The sequence below is a fragment of the Recurvomyces mirabilis genome (assembly GCF_035927965.1).
Source record: "Recurvomyces mirabilis strain CCFEE 5264 chromosome Unknown scaffold_24, whole genome shotgun sequence".
Classification (NCBI taxonomy): domain Eukaryota; kingdom Fungi; phylum Ascomycota; class Dothideomycetes; order Mycosphaerellales; family Teratosphaeriaceae; genus Recurvomyces; species Recurvomyces mirabilis.
Window position 1 is genome coordinate 347811 of NW_027041958.1, and position 17967 is coordinate 365777.

General features: G+C 54.7%; 6 protein-coding genes across 6 annotated transcripts; 3 read left to right on the forward strand and 3 right to left on the reverse strand.

Moving 5' to 3' along the window:
• Positions 1–423: 423 nt before the first annotated feature.
• Positions 424–3888, reverse strand: AKL1 (Ark- serine/threonine protein kinase; the record flags this gene model as incomplete). The annotated part of the gene is made up of 2 exons (XM_064840938.1): positions 424–2877; positions 2938–3888. The coding sequence occupies 2 exons, from the start codon at positions 3886–3888 to the stop codon at positions 424–426; spliced, it is 3405 nt and encodes a 1134-aa protein (XP_064691575.1).
• Positions 3889–4546: 658 nt separating this feature from the next.
• On the forward strand, positions 4547–5609 carry LTS14_008251 (uncharacterized protein; the record flags this gene model as incomplete). Its single annotated transcript, XM_064840939.1, has 3 exons — positions 4547–4643; positions 4686–5069; positions 5122–5609. 3 exons carry the CDS (start codon positions 4547–4549, stop codon positions 5607–5609), a joined length of 969 nt encoding a protein of 322 aa, XP_064691576.1.
• A 1733-nt stretch (positions 5610–7342) lies between these two features.
• Positions 7343–8401, forward strand: LTS14_008252 (uncharacterized protein; the record flags this gene model as incomplete). The annotated part of the gene is made up of 1 exon (XM_064840940.1): positions 7343–8401. One exon carries the CDS (start codon positions 7343–7345, stop codon positions 8399–8401), a length of 1059 nt encoding a protein of 352 aa, XP_064691577.1.
• A 1876-nt stretch (positions 8402–10277) lies between these two features.
• On the forward strand, positions 10278–13913 carry LTS14_008253 (uncharacterized protein; the record flags this gene model as incomplete). The annotated part of the gene is made up of 1 exon (XM_064840941.1): positions 10278–13913. The coding sequence occupies one exon, from the start codon at positions 10278–10280 to the stop codon at positions 13911–13913; it is 3636 nt and encodes a 1211-aa protein (XP_064691578.1).
• Positions 13914–14159: 246 nt separating this feature from the next.
• On the reverse strand, positions 14160–15026 carry EFM4 (Protein-lysine N-methyltransferase efm4; the record flags this gene model as incomplete). Its single annotated transcript, XM_064840942.1, has 2 exons — positions 14160–14880; positions 14950–15026. 2 exons carry the CDS (start codon positions 15024–15026, stop codon positions 14160–14162), a joined length of 798 nt encoding a protein of 265 aa, XP_064691579.1.
• A 545-nt stretch (positions 15027–15571) lies between these two features.
• Positions 15572–17508, reverse strand: LTS14_008255 (uncharacterized protein; the record flags this gene model as incomplete). The annotated part of the gene is made up of 2 exons (XM_064840943.1): positions 15572–17409; positions 17460–17508. The coding sequence occupies 2 exons, from the start codon at positions 17506–17508 to the stop codon at positions 15572–15574; spliced, it is 1887 nt and encodes a 628-aa protein (XP_064691580.1).
• Positions 17509–17967: the final 459 nt, after the last annotated feature.

The following is a 17967-nucleotide window of genomic DNA, read 5'->3' on the forward strand; positions in this document are numbered from 1 at the left end:
CACACTTCGCCTCACTTGACATTCGTTCCTTCTCCATTGCCACCATTTCCTCTTCCGCGACCACAACTGCTTCAAGGAGATAAGATGAAGCGCAGAAACCGTCTCCTGATCGTAGCAATCTGCATAATTGCCTTGACTTGGCTGTCCATCCGTCTCCTCTGGCCAGGACGAGATCAAGGCCGCTCAGGACCGCATCCGCACTCTTGGGAAGAACATCTCGTTGGACCCATCAAACAAGGATATATGGATCGCATTAAGCTTCAGCTCGAGGGGAGATCTGCTGCGCTGTCCAATCCAAATAGCAACGGCGATGTTGAGAAAGTGACATGAAGTGAAAGGACACGACTTCAAGAAGTACGGTTGTCTCGCCTAGGCAGTTGTAGCCAAGCTTATATATTACACCTCTGGCTGCTGGAGAATACACTAGACCTCCTTCACCCGCATGGCTCTCCCACCAGTATCACTACTATGTTGAGATTGCCCGACATCCGTCTCCACCATCTCAATACCAGCTAGACTCGGATACCGCTTACTAAAGTCTGCCTCGAAGTCTTCTTCTCCACCAGTGGTCTCACGACCACCAGCGTCGCTACCACCACCAAAGGACCGCATATCCTCTTTTCGTGGAACTTCCCGTCGAGATTCCGAGGCAGACGAACCATTAGGAGGGTAATCCGGCACGCCTTCCAGGTCCTTCGCTAGGAGTGCTGCTAGACCTCCGGTCGGCTTGGAGGGGAGTGGTTTGTCCTGGTTCGGTGGAGCTTGCGCCTGTATCTGCGATTGCTGGGATGCCGGGGGCCATTGCCGGGATGAACCTCCTGTGCGTAGCGCTTGAGCTTTTGGAGGGACGGAGGGGCGTGAAACGGTACGTTGGGGGTACACGGTTGGCGTTTGTTGTGGTTGAGGTGTTGGTGGTGCGGAGGCAGAGGGACCGGGTATGTTTGGTGCCGTTGGCGAGTTTGTGGGTGTAGCTCTTGAAACGGGGTAGGGGTTACGTGAGAGCTCGGTAGGTGGGAAGGTTGGTTCGGTGGGTTGCTGCTGCTGTTGTTGTTGTTGTTGTCTAGTCTTCGGGTATGGATTACGCGAGAGATCTGAAGAAGCCGTTGGTGGCGCAGGTTTTCGTGCGATAGGCGGCGGCATCGTCCTCGCAGATAGAGTCTCCGAACGACCAAGCAGCTGTCCCGTAGCAGCATCCCCTTCAACGCTCGACGAGGTCTCGGTGTACTTTCCATATCCCTCCGCCGTCTTTCTCGGCACAGGTGACTGCCGCCCCTCGTCCAGCAAGCTCTGTACACGCTTCTGTATCGTGCTGGCTCTACTAGGTGCCGTGCCGCCCGTCCCTTGCGCATCGACACGGGCTCGGTAATCCGCTGCTGCTTGCGCGACTCGCATCTCTTCTTGACTTAGTCTTCGCCGTTCTAGCTCCCGCTTGACATCCGGGGGTAGATCCTGTGTCTCGTCTATTGCTGATTCGTCACCATCAGAGTATTTGGTCGGCGTGGCTTCGGAGCCTGGTACGGGTGATAGGTGCTGTCCGGACTGCTCGCCGTTATAGCCATCATGTGCAGCAGATGGTGTTGTTGGCCTGTCATCAATCGCCTCCTCCTTTTCATCACCGTTTCCGTGCTCGAACCTCTTGAACGCATCACTGATCTTGCCACCGAACAATTGCTTTGCACCTTGTAACCCAGGCAGACTCGACCTATTCCTCCCATGGCTTGAGCTTTTGCGTCCGGACTTCCTCCGGTTATCGTCGTTTCCCTCGGTATTGCGCAAGAAATCCATGTCATCTGCGATCGGTGCTTCGTCACTTGTATCGTGTCTCTCCCTACCTTGTTGTGAAGACTGCCGACTATGCCGCCTCTCATCCATCGAGGGTCGCTTGCGGGAACTCTCCTGATCTCGGAGGAAGTCCAAGTTCGAGCTTACGTACGCGCTGGATGGCCTCTGTCGCATTTGTGCTGACCGCGCACGACCTGGGCCTTGATCATCGAGCTCGAGGTGAGATGGTCGATGCCCTTCGAGCGACGGCCGTGAGGAAGTAGGCGGTTTCACGTCGGTAGCTAACGCCGTATTCGTCTGTGATTTCGAGCGATGGATATCAAGCATCGCAGGACGTTGTGCTGGTGGCAGACTTGGCCGTAGAGTCGCCGCAGCCTGCTCTGCGGCATCGGATGCTCTTGGTTGGCTGGCAGATCGGTAGTGATCAGGCACGCGCCATATCGGCCGATTCTTCAGATCAGCGGGTTTGTATGCCTTCGTTGGAGGAGGTGAAGATCCGACACCAGTGGACTTGTATGGCATAGCCGCACGAACAGGCGTAGGCTGATGTATAAGTGGGGATTGCTGGCCCGCCTGTCTGGTTTTAAGAGCCGCAACATTCGACGCTGTAGCTATCTGAGGCTTTCGTGATGATTGTGCCTGACTAGTGCTTTGGGTCCGGGTTACATCAGCTTTTGGCTGTTGCTGCGCAAACACTTCGTCGGCAAGCGCCTCGCTGACACGCTGGTTGATCTCACCCTTTGGCGCTGCTTTCGTCGAATCGGGCGAGAAAGGGAATTTGCTGCTCGGATCCTGCGTGATGGAAAAGTCATCCAGTGACGGGAAGCGCTTCGACAACTCATCCACCGCACCAGCGCGCACATCGTAGTTCTTTGAGTCTAGAGCAGCAAATGGGTCGCCACGTGCAGGCGATGGAGCCGGCTTGGCACCAACGGGAGCTTGCTGAGCCGGGGCAGTAGGGCGTCCTCGGCGCATGGGCGCAATGTCTGGGATACTCTGTACCCGAACCTGCGGTGCGGTCTTCTGCAGACCAATAGCTGGTGAGGCTGATGGTGAAGCAGGGGTGGGCAGTGCCTGATTTCGCCGTGCCTCCGACTGCGTCCGATCAGCATAGATGTCTTTGATTGGCACCTCTATCCCTCGCATACTGCACACCTCCTTGATGACCTGGTAGATATTAGGACGGTGCTTCGGGTCCTCCTTCAGCATCCAGCCGATGAACTTCTTCAGTCGTTCCGAGAAGGAAGGATAGCTCGGGTATTTGTAGCTGGCATTGAGGATAGCCATCTGCCCTACGTCCTCGAAAGGAGTGGTGTAATAGCATAGCTTGTACAGCAGTACACCAAGAGCCCAGATATCTGCCTTCTCGTCTATAGGTTGCTTTCGCCAGACATCGATCATTTCCGGACTTCGGTATTGCATGGTCGTGTGCTTCTGAACATCCTCCTCAATCAACCTTCCCTCCTCCGTCGTCTTGGCCGCCGGTCGAGGCACAGCGGCACTGCCGAAATCACACAGCTTGTATAAAGGCTTCCCGGAGCTACTCTTCGTGATGAGCACATTCTCCACCTTCAGATCCCGATGCAAGAGCGGTGGTTTCAAATAATGCATACAAGCCACTCCCTCCGCCACATCCCCAAAGATCTTCAAGATCTCCGGCTCTGTCAATCGATGCTGTAATCGCGTGTTCATGAAATCGATCAACCCTCCTCCGGAGCAGTACTCCATGAGTAAGAAGACCTCGTAGCCTCCTCCCTTCAACTGACTGGCATGACTATCCATGTACGACACCACCTGCTTATGCCCCTTCAACTTCTTCATCGTCTCCACTTCCGTCCGCATGCTGGCCAGGTTGTCCTTGTCGGGTACAGCGACCCGTTTGAGCACTGCGAGCTCATGGCGGTTGTTGTCTCGTGGTACCCGGACGACGTAGACGTGGGCGAAGCCGCCTTCGGAGAGGTACTTTTCGATTACTACCCTTTGACTGCCTACTTGGACCTTAGTGTTGGGGAGGAATGTTCCGGGTGGTTGCTGCTTGGCTGGGGCTGCATGGTTGGCTCCTCGAGAGGGTGCCGAGGACGAGGAGGCGGAGGAGAAGGTGGCCATGGCGAGGAGTGGTTTGCTGGCTTGCTATGATGCTTGTTGGTATTCTACTACGGCATGTCTATCATCTTGTCCAGAAGTGTAAAGGTGTCAGCATGTGATAGCTGCCTACACCACTCTCAATATGGTCTCGACATAACTTGTCCCAAGCATTCGAGACCGTGCGCCTCGTGGCGTGTGGAGAAATGCTTGCGCCACAACACATATATGTTCCAGCCGTACATGCAACTCCTATTAGCACTCTGCAAACCATGAAGACGAACCCGGATACGACTGTCAAGACCGGTTGTTTACAGTGAAGCCAGATTGCTCCGTGGGACACTGACCGGCAAAATCTCAAAGACACAGTCGTTTGTATATTGTCACACTCAGCTCACATGCTTCTCCTGAGGACATGCACGCGCGAGAGCAGGCACTCATGCTACCATTACTCGCGTCAGATTGCTCCTAGGTATGATTGAATGTGCCATGCCAAGCACATCATCGACCTCGCATCCAAAAGCCAAAGGCATGCGTCCCTGAGATGCCCAGCTATACTGCCATACGTCCAAGCATCCATCATGCCACGATCGCTGGGCCTGAAATGAAGACAAAGCTGCTTGCCATACCGCGAAAGCTCTCTTGTAAAGTACTCAGGTCCTCTCCCAAACCATACAGCTCGATGTCTATCCGCGAAGAACGCTACCGACGCCTAGGCCTGGACAACATCGAGGAAATCGAGGAATATCGGCCGGGCGGCTACCACCCCGTTCATCTAGGTGACGTTTATCACGAACTTTACAAAGTCCTGCATTAACTAGGCGCCGGCGGGTTCTCTACAACATGGCTAGCATATGATAACCCCGAAGAACGCTACGTGGCGCTCAAAATCCTCAAGGCGGAAGAAGTAGCCTCTGAGCGAGAAACTCGTGTATTGAAAGATCTCTCGAAGGTAAGATCTGGGCATGTTGGAGGTGAGCACATCAGAGTCCTTCTGGACCACTTCACGATCCATGGTCCCAATGGCGAGCACGACTGTCTGATCTCAGAGGTTGCTGGGCCGAGTCTGAGGAATGTCTACAATGTCTACGGAGCAGGTTTCACAGCTGGAGCACGACGACTGCGGTTTGACGTTGCAAGAAAGGCCATCAGACAGCTAGCAGAAGCTGTGGGCTTTCTCCACACGGGTCGTGTTTGTCATGGCGGTACGTATGATTCACGAATGCTAAGAGCACCTTCATCTAATGTTTTCTGTAGATCTGACACTACCCAATGTCCTGCTCAGAATGAAAGATATCAATCGCTGGACAGAAGAAGACGTCTACAAACGCCTGGGCAAGCCATCCACAACGAAGCTGATTCCAGCCGCACAGTCTGAATCCAATAATTCTGGTCCAGAGTATGTCGTCGAGCCTGCGGGCTTGCCAGATGCAGAATATCTTGCAGAAGACATAGTCCTCGTCGACTTCGGCGAAGCATTCTCGTTCGACCAGCCACCGAAGCCCGACGACATCGGTATCCCGTTCATGTATCGCGCACCTGAAACCATGTTCGATGGGAAATACGACTCACGATCTGAAATCTGGGCACTGGCCTGTGTATTGTATGAGATTCGATCCGGGGATCCCCTTTTCACGAGCTTGATGGGCACGAAAGACGAGATTATTATGCAGTGGGTAGAGATGAAAGGTTGGATGCCTGAGCCGTGGTGGAGTCGATGGGGAGAGGCGTGCGAGGTGCTTTGAGGAGGATGGTAAGCCTCTCCAGGTATGGCGCAACGGTAGGGTGTTGGCTGTTGAGACCTCGCTCGTGGAGAAGATTGGATGGATTGGCACGGAAGATGAGGAAGAGGCTTTGTCGATTGCGCCTGGGCTGGGACTGCTGGAGCCTTGTGGCGCTGTAGTGCCTGATTGTGAGGCGGAGAGTATGAGGGATCTTCTGGCGGGGATGTCGAGGTGGAAGCCTGAGGAACGGTTGACAATCGAGCAAGTCTTGAAACATCCTTGGGTGGTGGCCGGGCCATGAATAATCTAAGCTCTGTCAGTTGCGACGATTCAGTATCGACATCGAAAGCTTGTGCAGCTTCCTCGCCAAGTGGATAAAAAATGTCCTCGTGAATGGGAGCTCGGATACTGCGTTACACCAGTTCATATCGTAGGAGTCGAGGAATCGCATCGATACCTACTCAATGTGAACAAGTCCGGTCAGTCATCCACAGCAATCTCGCCCGCGCACCCAACATCCTCATCCCGCGCATCTCCACTGCGATGAGATACGATACCAGCAGGAAAGACACCGTGTAACACTGGCTTGCCCGCCGGCTCCAAAACACCCACTAGCTCCTTCAATCCACCAACGAACCAGAGTCTGCCATCTCCGCCTCGTCCCAGCTCGGAGCAGTAGTTTGTGTAACAACAGTGTTGGTTGACAAGCTGCCGAAGCACTTCCTCTAGTGCATGCGTGAGGCGAGCGAACCAGTTCTCTTCCTGAGGTGGAATGGGCGTGCCGTGTCTTGTGGCGCTTGGTGCCGTGTCTCTCGCTTCTGAGGTGTTTCTCGGGACGATGGGTTAGAGCTAAGCGGGTAGACGGCTTGAACGCTCGTCTTGTCTTTCGGGTTTAGCTCGAGTGCATCGTATGCTGTTGTACGAAGCGCGATTCCTGCAGCTCGTGATGTATATCTTCGAAGAGGCAACTCGAAGTCTGCAGTGTGGTTGCATTCGGGTTGCGTCGAGCTACAAGCCTGGCCCAAAGCGCGGTCTTGGCCTCTAGTCAGAGAGCTTTCAAAGTCAGTACGATAGCTATATGCACTGTCGCACCGGTCAAGTCAATGCATGTTCATCTTGGAGGTGTGCCCGCCTCAATCCTCCAGACCTTTGATGCGATCGTTAAATCTGGAAGCTCTTCCCTGCTCTCGTCTGCAAGACTGCAGCTCGACGTGCGGCCCGGAGAATGTCAAGACATATCACTGGCTGCGGCATCGTCGCTGGCTAGTGGATGGCTGCATATACGGATTCTCGTCCGTGAAGGAAGGGCTTAAGCTCCGATGTGATGAAGATCTGTACGCTGACAAGTATCTCGAGTTGCAGCCGCAGAGCATCACGTTGCAACAGGTGGCAATTGTCGGCTCGTCCCGTTACTACGCAGGCCAGCTCGATGTTTAGTTCGAAACGTTGACGTATGCTCTCTTACTCGAGCCAGACGTCGAGACGGGGAGAATGTGCTAGAGGTTACTAGTAGTAGTAGTAGTAGTGATGTGTGGACGAATGAAATGCCAGGTGGTTCCATTCTGCGCCACTTTCCAGGCAGGCACGATTCGAGCCACACTGACGTCAGACTGAACGTGTCGAAAGTCAAAACAGAGCAGTGGGAGTAAACATGACATTTTCCCACAATCCTTGCAATCCGTAATCCCACTACCACAACATGCGCTGACATTCTACCTCCGTACTATCGCAACCTGCCCCCTTGCGCCACCACCATGACGACAAGACGCCAAACCACGAAATTCGAAGTCCCCATCCCCTCCCGCGCAAACGGCAGCACGAAACCCTCCGACATGCAACCAACAACAACCCTCGAAGAATCCCCTTCCCTCCTCAACTCCCCCTTCCTCCCCACCGCGCTGGAAACCCTCCTCCTATCCCTCTACCCCCTCACCCTCCTCCTCGGCAGCATCTTCAGCACCCTGCACCCTTCCACGCGAGCCGCAACCTACAATCCCATCGCCCAAGCCTACGACCCTTCCACCGCGCCCTCCTATTTCGCCCGGAAGGGAAATCTGTTTAATGTTTATTTCGTCAAGATCGGCTGGTTCTGGATCACGTTGGCTTTTTCCAGCTTCATCCTCACGCATTCGAGTCTGGGGCCGCCGTTGAGGGTGGTGGGGACGAGGAGGAGGTGGCAGGCTGGGGTGCGGTATGGACTTGTTACGTTGGTGTGGGTGTTTGTGACGCAGTGGTTCTTCGGCCCGCCGATTATTGATCGCTCTTTCACGTGGACGGGGGGCAAGTGCGAGATGATTGAGAGTGAGACGCTGGCTGCGCGGCGGGAGAAGGCGGGGATGAGTCAGGCGGAGAAGGCGTTCACGCATGCGGCTTGTAAGACGATTGGGGGGCAGTGGAGGGGTGGGCATGATATTAGTGGGCATGTGTTTTTGTTGATACTGGGGAGTGCGATGTTGTGGTTGGAACTTTTACCCGCGCTGTTGAGGATGGAGGGGTTGCGTGAGGCGAGGCGGGTTTTGACGAAGGATGGGCTGGTGAGGAGTGCGGCTATCGAGACGGACGCTGATACTGCGGAGGGTAGGAAGGAGGGGAGGAATATGAAGATCCCGGAGGAGACTTCGCTGGGCGTCAAGGCGGCGTTGGGGGTGGCGGGCATGAGTTGGTGGATGTTGCTCATGACGGCTGCGTACTTCCATACTTGGTTTGAGAAGTTCACGGGTTTGGCCGTGGCGTTTCTGGCGGTGTATCTGGTTTATTTCTTGCCTAGGGCTGTTCCGGCAATGAGGAGGGTGGTGGGGTTGCCGGGTGTATGAGCGGATTTTGGAGGGTTGTTCTGGTGCTTGTGCAAGAATGGTTGATGGATGAACGGTTGATGGATGGGATGCATGGATTGTTGGACTGATTGGACGATCATGTGATTTTCTATTTGTGGTTTGAACGCAGAATGCTTCTTGGGCCTTTCTCCAACCAGAAGCATGACTGTGCGAGACAAGGAGACGGTATACCAGGATCGCTTCCCGTACGTTGCACATTGTCCACGACTACAACGATATACGAAGCTCTGCCACTATACATAGGATCAAGCAAGAACAACCACTTACCCCTTAATGCTCTCTATGATCGGCATTCTCGAACCAAAGCGCTTTCTTCTCCGCCCGCGAGGCGAGCATGTCCTTCTCCGCTGGAGCTTGCGCTGTAGTGTGTCGATTATGAGAAACACGGGATCTGCGCCCGATAGTGTGGTAGCGAGCATGTCACTCGTCCCTAGTCACTCCTTCGCCCTGTCTTGGTCTGTTCTCGCCGTGCCGTTAACCAACGTGCATGGATCCGACAATACTCGATATACAGATGATACTGTATGTAATAAGCTACGTACAGTAGAGTAAGCTAAAGCTAAGTGGAAGAAGGAGCCAACCTCTCGAAATGAATTATGTAGATCAGTTGTTCGTCTTGCCTATGTCACAACGAACCTTCTTAGCGAGACGCCTTCCATGTTTGTGCGACCTTCTTTGCTGACAACGATGGAAGTGATGAAATGATGAGATGATGGCGTACTAGTTCCGCAGGAGGCGTTTTCATTAGCTTCTGACAGGGCTTCCACATGGCATGGAAAAGCATGGGTTCCTCCCTCGTTTATCGGGACTGTGGCCGGTCTGACCTCAAGGTGGATAATGATCCTATTGGTCTGTTTGCGTTTGCGTTTGCGTTTGCGTTGCTCGAGTGGGTTTCGCCTTTCGTGATGGACTGCTTCACAGGCTACAGCAGGCTGTATACCATTATTTGCAGTTCGTAGGGACCATCGTTTTGAGGATGCTGGATTGGCACGGTCTTCCATCTCCGGTTCCTTTACTGCCTATTCGTAAGGTAGAACGTCGGGAAAACGAAGACAGGGTCGGGGCAAAAAGCGAAGATGGCGGGCAAGTGTCACGCATGTGGAGGCCATCTCCGTCTCCGCAGCCAAGTCTCAGCCCTCGAGGCAATCGGTGGGGCGTGCATGTAACAAAAGCGTCTAGCCAAGGTAGTCTAGAAGTTCTCACGGGCAGAGAATGGTAACGAACAAGCAAGTTACCTTAGTGGAGGCTGGTTTCACGGAGGACCCTTGCCTTCCACTCGTCCTGCACCCCGGCCCAAATCCTCCCGATTGTTGCTATGTGGAAATATATTGATTGGGCTGCAGCTTAGCTGTATATCTCTGCCGTCTGGTGTTGCGTCACTGAAGCGTCGTGTATACTGTACTACCTAACCAGCCAAACAGCAACAAGTACTGTATATGCGACTGGGAGGCGCGAGCGTAGTTGGGGGTCTGGGGTGCTTAAAAATCACGGCTAAATAGTATAATTAAAGGAAGGGAAACGGGCATGCGACAGGTCGATCCGGATCGTCGTGCTGTCTTGTCTTGAATCTTACTACTTGCTTACTTGCATCCCCCCCGCCCCCGACTCTCGCCGCCTTTGCTTGCTTACCTGGAAGCGGAGAGCTTCCCCGGCGATCTTCCCATCCGCCGGTCTAGTACCCACCGAACCGAAGTAGTAGTGCGTTCCGCGATACCTCCATTTCTGTTTTGATCAGCAGAATGATCATCTTGGCGTGAGAGGTCGGCACTGGACTGGCTTCTTTTTGTTATTATTACGACGACAAACCCTCGCCGGCGTTGCGAGGGTCGGATGTGATTGAGATTCACAGAAGAGGATGGCTTCGGAATACCAAGGTGTTTCGCCGAGCTCGGACATGCTGAACTTGGCTGGTAGTGGTGGAGGTGGAGGTGGAGGTGGAGGTGGTATGGCACCACCGTCGCTCTTCGGTGGGAGTCAGTCGGGCAGCGAGTATGGGTTTGGAACCCCGCAGAGTCTGCATCTGGATACTGTCATGCAAGTGAATGGGCCTCCAGGTGGAAGTATGAATAGCTATCGTTCGGCCCCGGCTGGTGGGATGCAGAGTTATGGCAACGCTTTCGATGGTTCTGCTGTGCTGCCTCCGCTATCGGCAAATGGACACATGGGTGGACGAGGTGGTGGTGGTGGTGGGTATGGTGAGACTGCGTTACCGGCTCATCATCGACATAGGCTCAGCATGAGTGATGGAGGACATTATGGTGAGTTGGCCGCGCATAATAGTGAGTTGGGGTCCGACACAACCAGCCCAGGCGCACACGGTCGACCAAGTGTAGGCGATAATGTCTATGGCAATCTCAGCAATGACACCCTGAGTACACAAGCACCTCTCGGCGACAACACATCCAGCAACAAACCCACCGACCCCGCCCTCCAACCCTCCTGGAGCGAACTAAAAACCAAAGCAGGCAAAGAGCGGAAACGCCTCCCCCTAGCCTGCATCGCCTGCCGTCGCAAAAAGATCCGCTGCTCGGGGGAGAAACCAGCCTGTAAACACTGTCTCCGCTCCCGCATCCCCTGCGTCTACAAAGTCACCACGCGCAAAGCCGCGCCCCGGACGGATTATATGGCTATGCTGGATAAACGGCTCAAGAGGATGGAGGATCGGGTGATTAAATTCATACCTAAGGATGAGCAGATGGGGACGTTGGCTGCGACGGGGAGGGCGAATGTTAAGCCGCCGCTTCCTGCTGCTCCTGGGGGGCTGGGAGTGGGAGGGGGTAGAGCCGGGGGGAAGAAGAGAGGGGCGGAGGTGGCGTTTGGGGGGGAGGAGTTGGATGAGTGGGCTGCGGCGGGGGGCCCTAAGCCGGGTAGTGCGGTTGAGGGGGAGGGAGGGGCAACACGGCGGGGTGGTCAAGGGGATGGGGGAGAAGAGCAGGCACCACATGATGCGGAAGAGCGGAACTTGCTCCTCGAAGGGGCGGATAAGCTGCCAAGCAAGGAGATCCAGGAGCATTTGACTGAGGTCTACTTCGACTATGTTTATGGTCAATCCTACCATCTTCTGCACAAACCCAGTTTTCTACGCAAACTAGCCCATGGAAAGATCCCGCCGGTGCTTATTCTGGCCGTCTGCGCTATCAGCGCGCGCTTCTCCAATCATCCGGACCTTCGAGGCACGGAACCCGCTTTCCTGCGCGGAGAGCAGTGGGCCGGTCCCGCGAGGGATATTGCGTTGAGTCGGTATGACACGCCTAACATCACCATTTTGATCTCGTACCTCATACTGGGTTTACATGAGTTCGGCACGTGTCAGGGGGGTAGGAGCTGGATGTTGTGTGGCATGGCGCAACGCATGGCGTATGCATTGCAATTGCATAATGATCTCGATCATGACCCCAAGATCCGGCGGGGGAGTTCGGAGGCTGCTGGGAAAGGGGCTGGTGGTGGAGGCGGGGATGGGGAATTGACGTTCACGGATCGGGAAATTAGGCGTCGCACGGTGTGGAGTTGTTTCCTCATGGACCGCTTCACGTCTTCCGGCTCCGATCGCCCGATCTTCGTCGCCGAACAGTATATTAAAGCTCAATTGCCTATACGGGAAGATTATTATTTGATGGAGATCACGGGCCCGACGGAGGATCTGGCTGGTGCTGTCCCTAACCCCGTGGAGGTGGACACGGGACAATTGCAGGATCCGAAGGATAATATGGGCATCGCCGCCTACCTCGTCCGCCTCGTGTCGATCTGGGGGAGGGTTATACAGTATCTGAACCTGGGCGGGAAGGATAGGGATGAGATGCCCATGTGGGCGGAAGATTCGGTATTTCAGGGCATGGTGAGGAGTTTGGACGCTTGGGAGGAGAGTTTACCGGACTGGATGCAGTATTCGGCTGAGAATCTGCAGAATTTCGCCAGTTTGAAGCTGGCGAATCAGTTTCTGTTCTTGCATATTTTGCACCGACAGGTCGTGCTGTTTATGAATCGGTTTGCGCTGCCGACGCCTGGACGCCGGTCGGATTTCCCCCCCGATATGCCGGGGGAGTTTGTCCAGGCGAGTTCGCGCAAGGCGCTGGAGGCGGCGAATATGATCTCCGCTCTTATTCACGAGGCGATGGATCATTTGGTCGTGGCCCCCTTTGCGGGGTATTGTGCTTTCTTCGCCAGTACGGTCCATATCCATGGTGCTTTTTCCAGGGATAAGGTGCTAGAGGCGGAGAGTAAGCGGAATTTGGCGTGGAATGTGAAGTTTTTGACTAAGATGAAGAAGTTTTGGGGGATGTTTCATTTTGTTACGGAGAATTTGAGGGAGTTGTATCGGCGGCATGCGGATGCTGCGAGGTCGGGTGGTGGGGGTTCTGCTTCGGCTGTGCAGGTTGGTGGTGGTGGTGGTGCTGCTGCCGGTGCTGCGGTGGCGGGTGGGAAGGACGGTGGAGGGGAGGAGGATAAGGGCGAGATCTTCCAGTATGGAGATTGGTTTGATCGGTATCCGCATGGTGTCTCGGGCACGGATTACGAGGAGCCCAGTGCGGAGGTTAAGAGGGAGCCCGGGGCTGATGGGGTGTTGGGCCAGAAGAGCGATTTGCAGACTGTCGAAGACTTTTTCGCCAAGTTGAGTCCTCCGAGTAGGGCGGCGGCTGTACAATCTCAGCAGGGTGGGAGTGGGAGGAGAGGTGGTGGGGCTGCTGGGGCTGCGGCGAAGAAGAGGCGGGCGAGTAAGAGCGAGAAGAGGGCGGCTGCTGAGGCTGCTGCTGCTGCGGTGGTTGCGGGTGATGTGAATGTTGGGGCGGCGAGCGTGGCGGCGGGAGGACAGCTGGGAGTAGCGCCCTCGACAGGTGATCTGCAGGCTTTACAGGCTATGCAAGCCCAGCAGAACCTCCTAGCCGCTCAGCAGGGCTTCGCTTCCGACGGCGGAACGCTAGAGGCTTTGCAGCGCCAACAGCACTCGATCGCTTTTCCGCCCGGGTACCAACAACCGCCTAATCCGCTCCTGGGCAGTCCACCTCAGCATTTGTTGAGTCAGCTTGATAGGCAAATGGTGCTGAATTCCTACGCAGGAATCGACCAGAGTGCTGGAAATGTCTATCACATGAACGGCACAAATCTCCTCGGTTCTGCACAGCATGCGCCACTTGACCCTTTCAATCTAGACGCCTTTTCTGGCCTCCCATCCCACACCACTCACCCCGTGGCCACGGCCTCGAATCACGGCAATGGGAATGGGAATGTGCCTTCGGCGGGCTCTTGGGGTGACCCTTCGACAGCCTGGTTCATGCCATTCAATATGGAGCCCCCGACTATCGGCGACGATAACAATCTGTTTGGTGGGGGTGGAGCGGGGAATTTCGACTGGGGGATGCTGAATGGCTTTGGGGAGATGGGGGGGTTGGCGCCTACTGGCTTGACGCCGCAGGGTGGGGGGATTGTGGGGGAGGTGGATGGGGGTGTGGATGTGGATGGGAGGGGTGGGGAGGGTGGGTTTGAGGGGTTGTGATCTTTTTTTTGGTGTGGTGGTGTAGGATTGATGGAGGTGAAGAGGATACTATGTTTTGTTTGCGAGGGAAGACGATGGAGTTCAGGAGGCGATGAGTCGGATTATGCGCTTGAAGGGCCAAAAGATACCAGGATGCTTTTTCTGTATATATGTGTACAGCTATGTGATGAACAAAAGATTGGCGTCACGCACCGTTTGTGGCAGCTAGCAGCATGACCTTGCACTTCCAAACCCTGCGCTCTAGTCTCAACTCGTTATCCGCTGTTCCCGTCGCAGTACCAACGTGACAATCGTCTGCCCCGTCTGTCCGCCAAAAGTGAAGGTCGGGTATTTCGCTTCGGCAAGATATCCGAGTTCGCCACCTTCGGGTGCAAGCCAGGACAGTAATTCCTGCTTCGTCCAGTTGCACGACGTGATGAACAAGAAGCATCCAGGCTTAATGAGCTGCGTCACTTTCTCTCTGTATTTATCACAGGGATGTCGCACGCCACCAGCATGAGGCATGAGTGAGATGGCGTCAAATGTGCCTTTGTCCAGCACGACATGGAAGCCGGTTTGCAGCCAGTCTCCTGCTTCGTCTTCCAATAGGTCCCAGCGCTCGAAGGTAATGTCGGGAAGCTGTTTTTGCTCTGCTATACGCCGTGCGAGTTCGATGCTGGTGGAGCTGTAGTCGATCCCGACCATTTCGCCTCGCCAGGAATTGCCGTCGTCGTCGTCTTCTTCACGTAGAGTGAAGAGGAGGTGGCCGTTGCCTGTACCTAGGTCGAGGAACCGGGAGGCTGCTGACTGGGCATTCGACTTGTTCGTCTCGGTACTGGCAGTCCTGATGAGCAGTCCTTCTTCCTCGAAGCGACTTAGTTGATCCAGAATTGCGTCCTCGGCGTTGCTCTCGCTGAACCAGATGGTGCCTTCGTCGTCTGCATCTTCTTCATGGTTATGTAGCTCACGGGTGTAGGCTGAGTCCCAGCTATGGAAGTGTGAGTCTATTTGCTCCAAAAATCTGTTCTTGGACGAAGGTCGTGATCTCCTTACATACTACTCCTTCGTGCCCAGCTCGCTCGGATCTAGTAGTCGGCGGTCTGTAGGACCTTCTGTCTCGGACGCGTCTGTCATTGCCCCTCGTTGATGAGTACCTTTGTCAAGTTTCGAACGGATAGAGTATTTTACTCGGATCCGATCTTCGTTATGGTGATCGAATGGCTCGTGGATTGATAATTAGAACGAAAATGAAGTGGCGTTTGCTCGGCCGAGACTATCCGAAGTCTATGTTTCATTGCTCTATTCTACAATCGCAAGCTATATCTACATGTAGTGTACATTCATAGTCGCGTCTCATCTTGGGATCTTCACATCCCGGCAATCCGTCTTGAAATGGCATTCTCACGCTCAACAAGTCCGGCCTCTAGCCTCTTCCTCCAAACCCTTCCACCACGATACCTGCCAGCTTGCATTGGCAATCTTGCCCAGCCCGTTTGATCTCTAAGACTGACTGCACCATCAGGTGTTCCTCAGCATTTGCTGACTTAGCTCCTCATGTGTGATTTGCGACTGTATGTCAAGTCCAGCGAGGTGAGTACAGGTGTACAGATCTGGCGGCTCAGGACAATACGCGCAGTATAAATTTATAGTAAGTCTTGTCCGCCACCGGAAGTTCTCTCTCATCCATCGGCATAATACTCCACAATCTGCGTTCCAGCAGGCACTTCAACCGGCCGTGGCGGCTTCGTAGGTATTGGTGGTCCAGGGGCCGAATGTCGACACCAGGCAGCTGATGGGTATGGCTTGAACAAAGTCGAGCGATGCCCAGCTGTCCCACGCATGTCGTCGCAGCTCTGTGATCTACTAGCAGAGAGCCGATGGCTTTGCGCGGCCACGAGCGTTTGCGCGAGAGTGATGGATATGGATGTGCTGGAGTCCTTTGGAGGTACTGGCGGACCTCGGATATCTGCTGATGGTGCACGAGTGTGCATGCTGCTTGCTGGTCGAGGCGGGAGAGCAGGTGGCACTTCCAGCGTCATTTGTGGCGGCATTGTCCGCGGACTGACTGGCAAGCTGCCGATGGTTCCGCTATGCTCGCTAACACTTGAAACTTCGTCCTCGCGTTCTTCAGCTAGTGGCTCGGGCGTCTTGGGCTTCATCTGAGCCAATAAGTCGTTCAGTAGGTTTGGTGTAGGCGTGTATGATCTGGTCCTGGGCATCGGCTTTCGTTTTCCTACAGGCGACACGGAAGCTACAGGGTATAGAGATCCAGCCGATGCTGCGAAGGCTCTCTGGAACGCCTTTGAGGGTTGCGAAGTCGGTCTAGATGGCGCATTGCCAGCCTCTTCTGTGGTCTCGATTGCGCTGTCACGGCTCGGGCTGACCTTGAGGAATTGGCTTATCGACCCGCGTAATCGATGCCGTCTCGACGGCGGCGGTGGTGGTGCTCGACCGGGAGGCGGCGGCAGTGGAATTGGTGGCCGCTCTCTGGTGGACTGCATGGACTCTGTTGGAAGCATCGACTTGTCTGGGTGGTCACCGTCCTCTCGATCCTGGGACTGTTCTGTACTTGCGCCCTGACTGTTCGTACTCCTGCGGCTGAAGGCTTCTTCGAAACTGAACCTGTCGGTGCCCCTTGTGCTTGGGTCTGTGACTGGTGGGTCTATGAGCACAGTCTTGCGACGACCTGGCGAGGGAGTGCTCTGGGAGGTTCGTTTGGAATCTACTCCAGCTACCTGGACATCCGAGCCACTCTCTCCGTTCCTCTCCATGGTCCTGGACTCGCCTGGTAGCTCGGCAGTAAGCTCGATTTGTTCCGGCGAAGCAACGACATTTGCAGTAGTAGGGAGCTCGTGCACTTTTGACACAATAGCTTCTTCGTGGCCTAGAATATACGCGTTTGCCTCCTCGAAAGGTATCGACAATGGATCAAGCTCGAATATACTTTGCCAGACCGATGGCTTTCGATCATTCGCACTCAGCAGCGGAATGGTTTGTTTGTTGGTAACCGTCTTCAACGGAGAGTCTTGATTGCAAGGCGAGTAGGATGTGACTGAAGTCCCGGCTTTGCTCGTGGCATCGCTGTCCACAATCGAACATCTGCTCGAAGACGTGCTCGGAGTGCGATCTGTGTTGCTAAGGTCGGTCGCAGACATTGAATGCATCATCATAGAACCCAGAAACGCTCGATGGTTGATTGGCCGCAGTCCGTTGGTTGCCGGCGTACCAAGAGCCTCGCATGCCACAGACAACTCATGGCTTGCAACGTCGAAGGCAGTCTTGATCTCTGCAACGGCCGCCTCGTCCGGGTGGACGCCCGCATCGCCCGAGTGCTTTTCGATGGCCTTGTTGAGTTGCACGAGCAGTCGGTGGCATACTGTGACTTGCTCCTCGATACCGGACTCGTATGAACCAAGAGCAATACCAGCCTCCAAGACCTCTTCGGCCTCCTCGAGGGCGTTGCGCAAGTCTCTGATGCTGCTCGCCAGCAGCTTGTAAGCATTTGCGGACTCGCGACCTGCACTGTGTCAGCCTCGATACGATATCCAACCAACACGTACGACATACACTGGCCGTACAGCTTGTGGGCAAGCGCTCGTGAATCCCGGGTCTCCATGGTTGTTGGGTCTGTTGGAACAAGATGCGCAGTCGTTCTGAAGGATTCTAGCGATTGCCAAAAGCTCACCGTGAGACCAACGGTCTGGAATGGCGATTGGTGAAACTATCGTGTGACAGATCATCTAGTGATGACACCTCGTGATTGACATGTTTCCATCGTTCCGGTTTTCATCGTGAGAATGGCATGTATGGAATACAGCATGAGAAGTGCTACCGCATCAAATGCAGTGGTATCGTGAAACAAACCAGCTGGACAGCCTTTCTTAACGGTACTCCCAGGATCTGCTAATCTCGCAACGCGTAGGACATGCTTTGCGCATGTCAAAGCAAAACTAGTGCAGAGGGACGCAGTTCGCTTTACTAAAATAGAGTTCCAAAGCCACGATGGATGCAGCGCCCTGCGATGCTGCGAAGATCTGTCTGTGCTCGTGCGCCACCACGTTGTGTTGGTAATTTC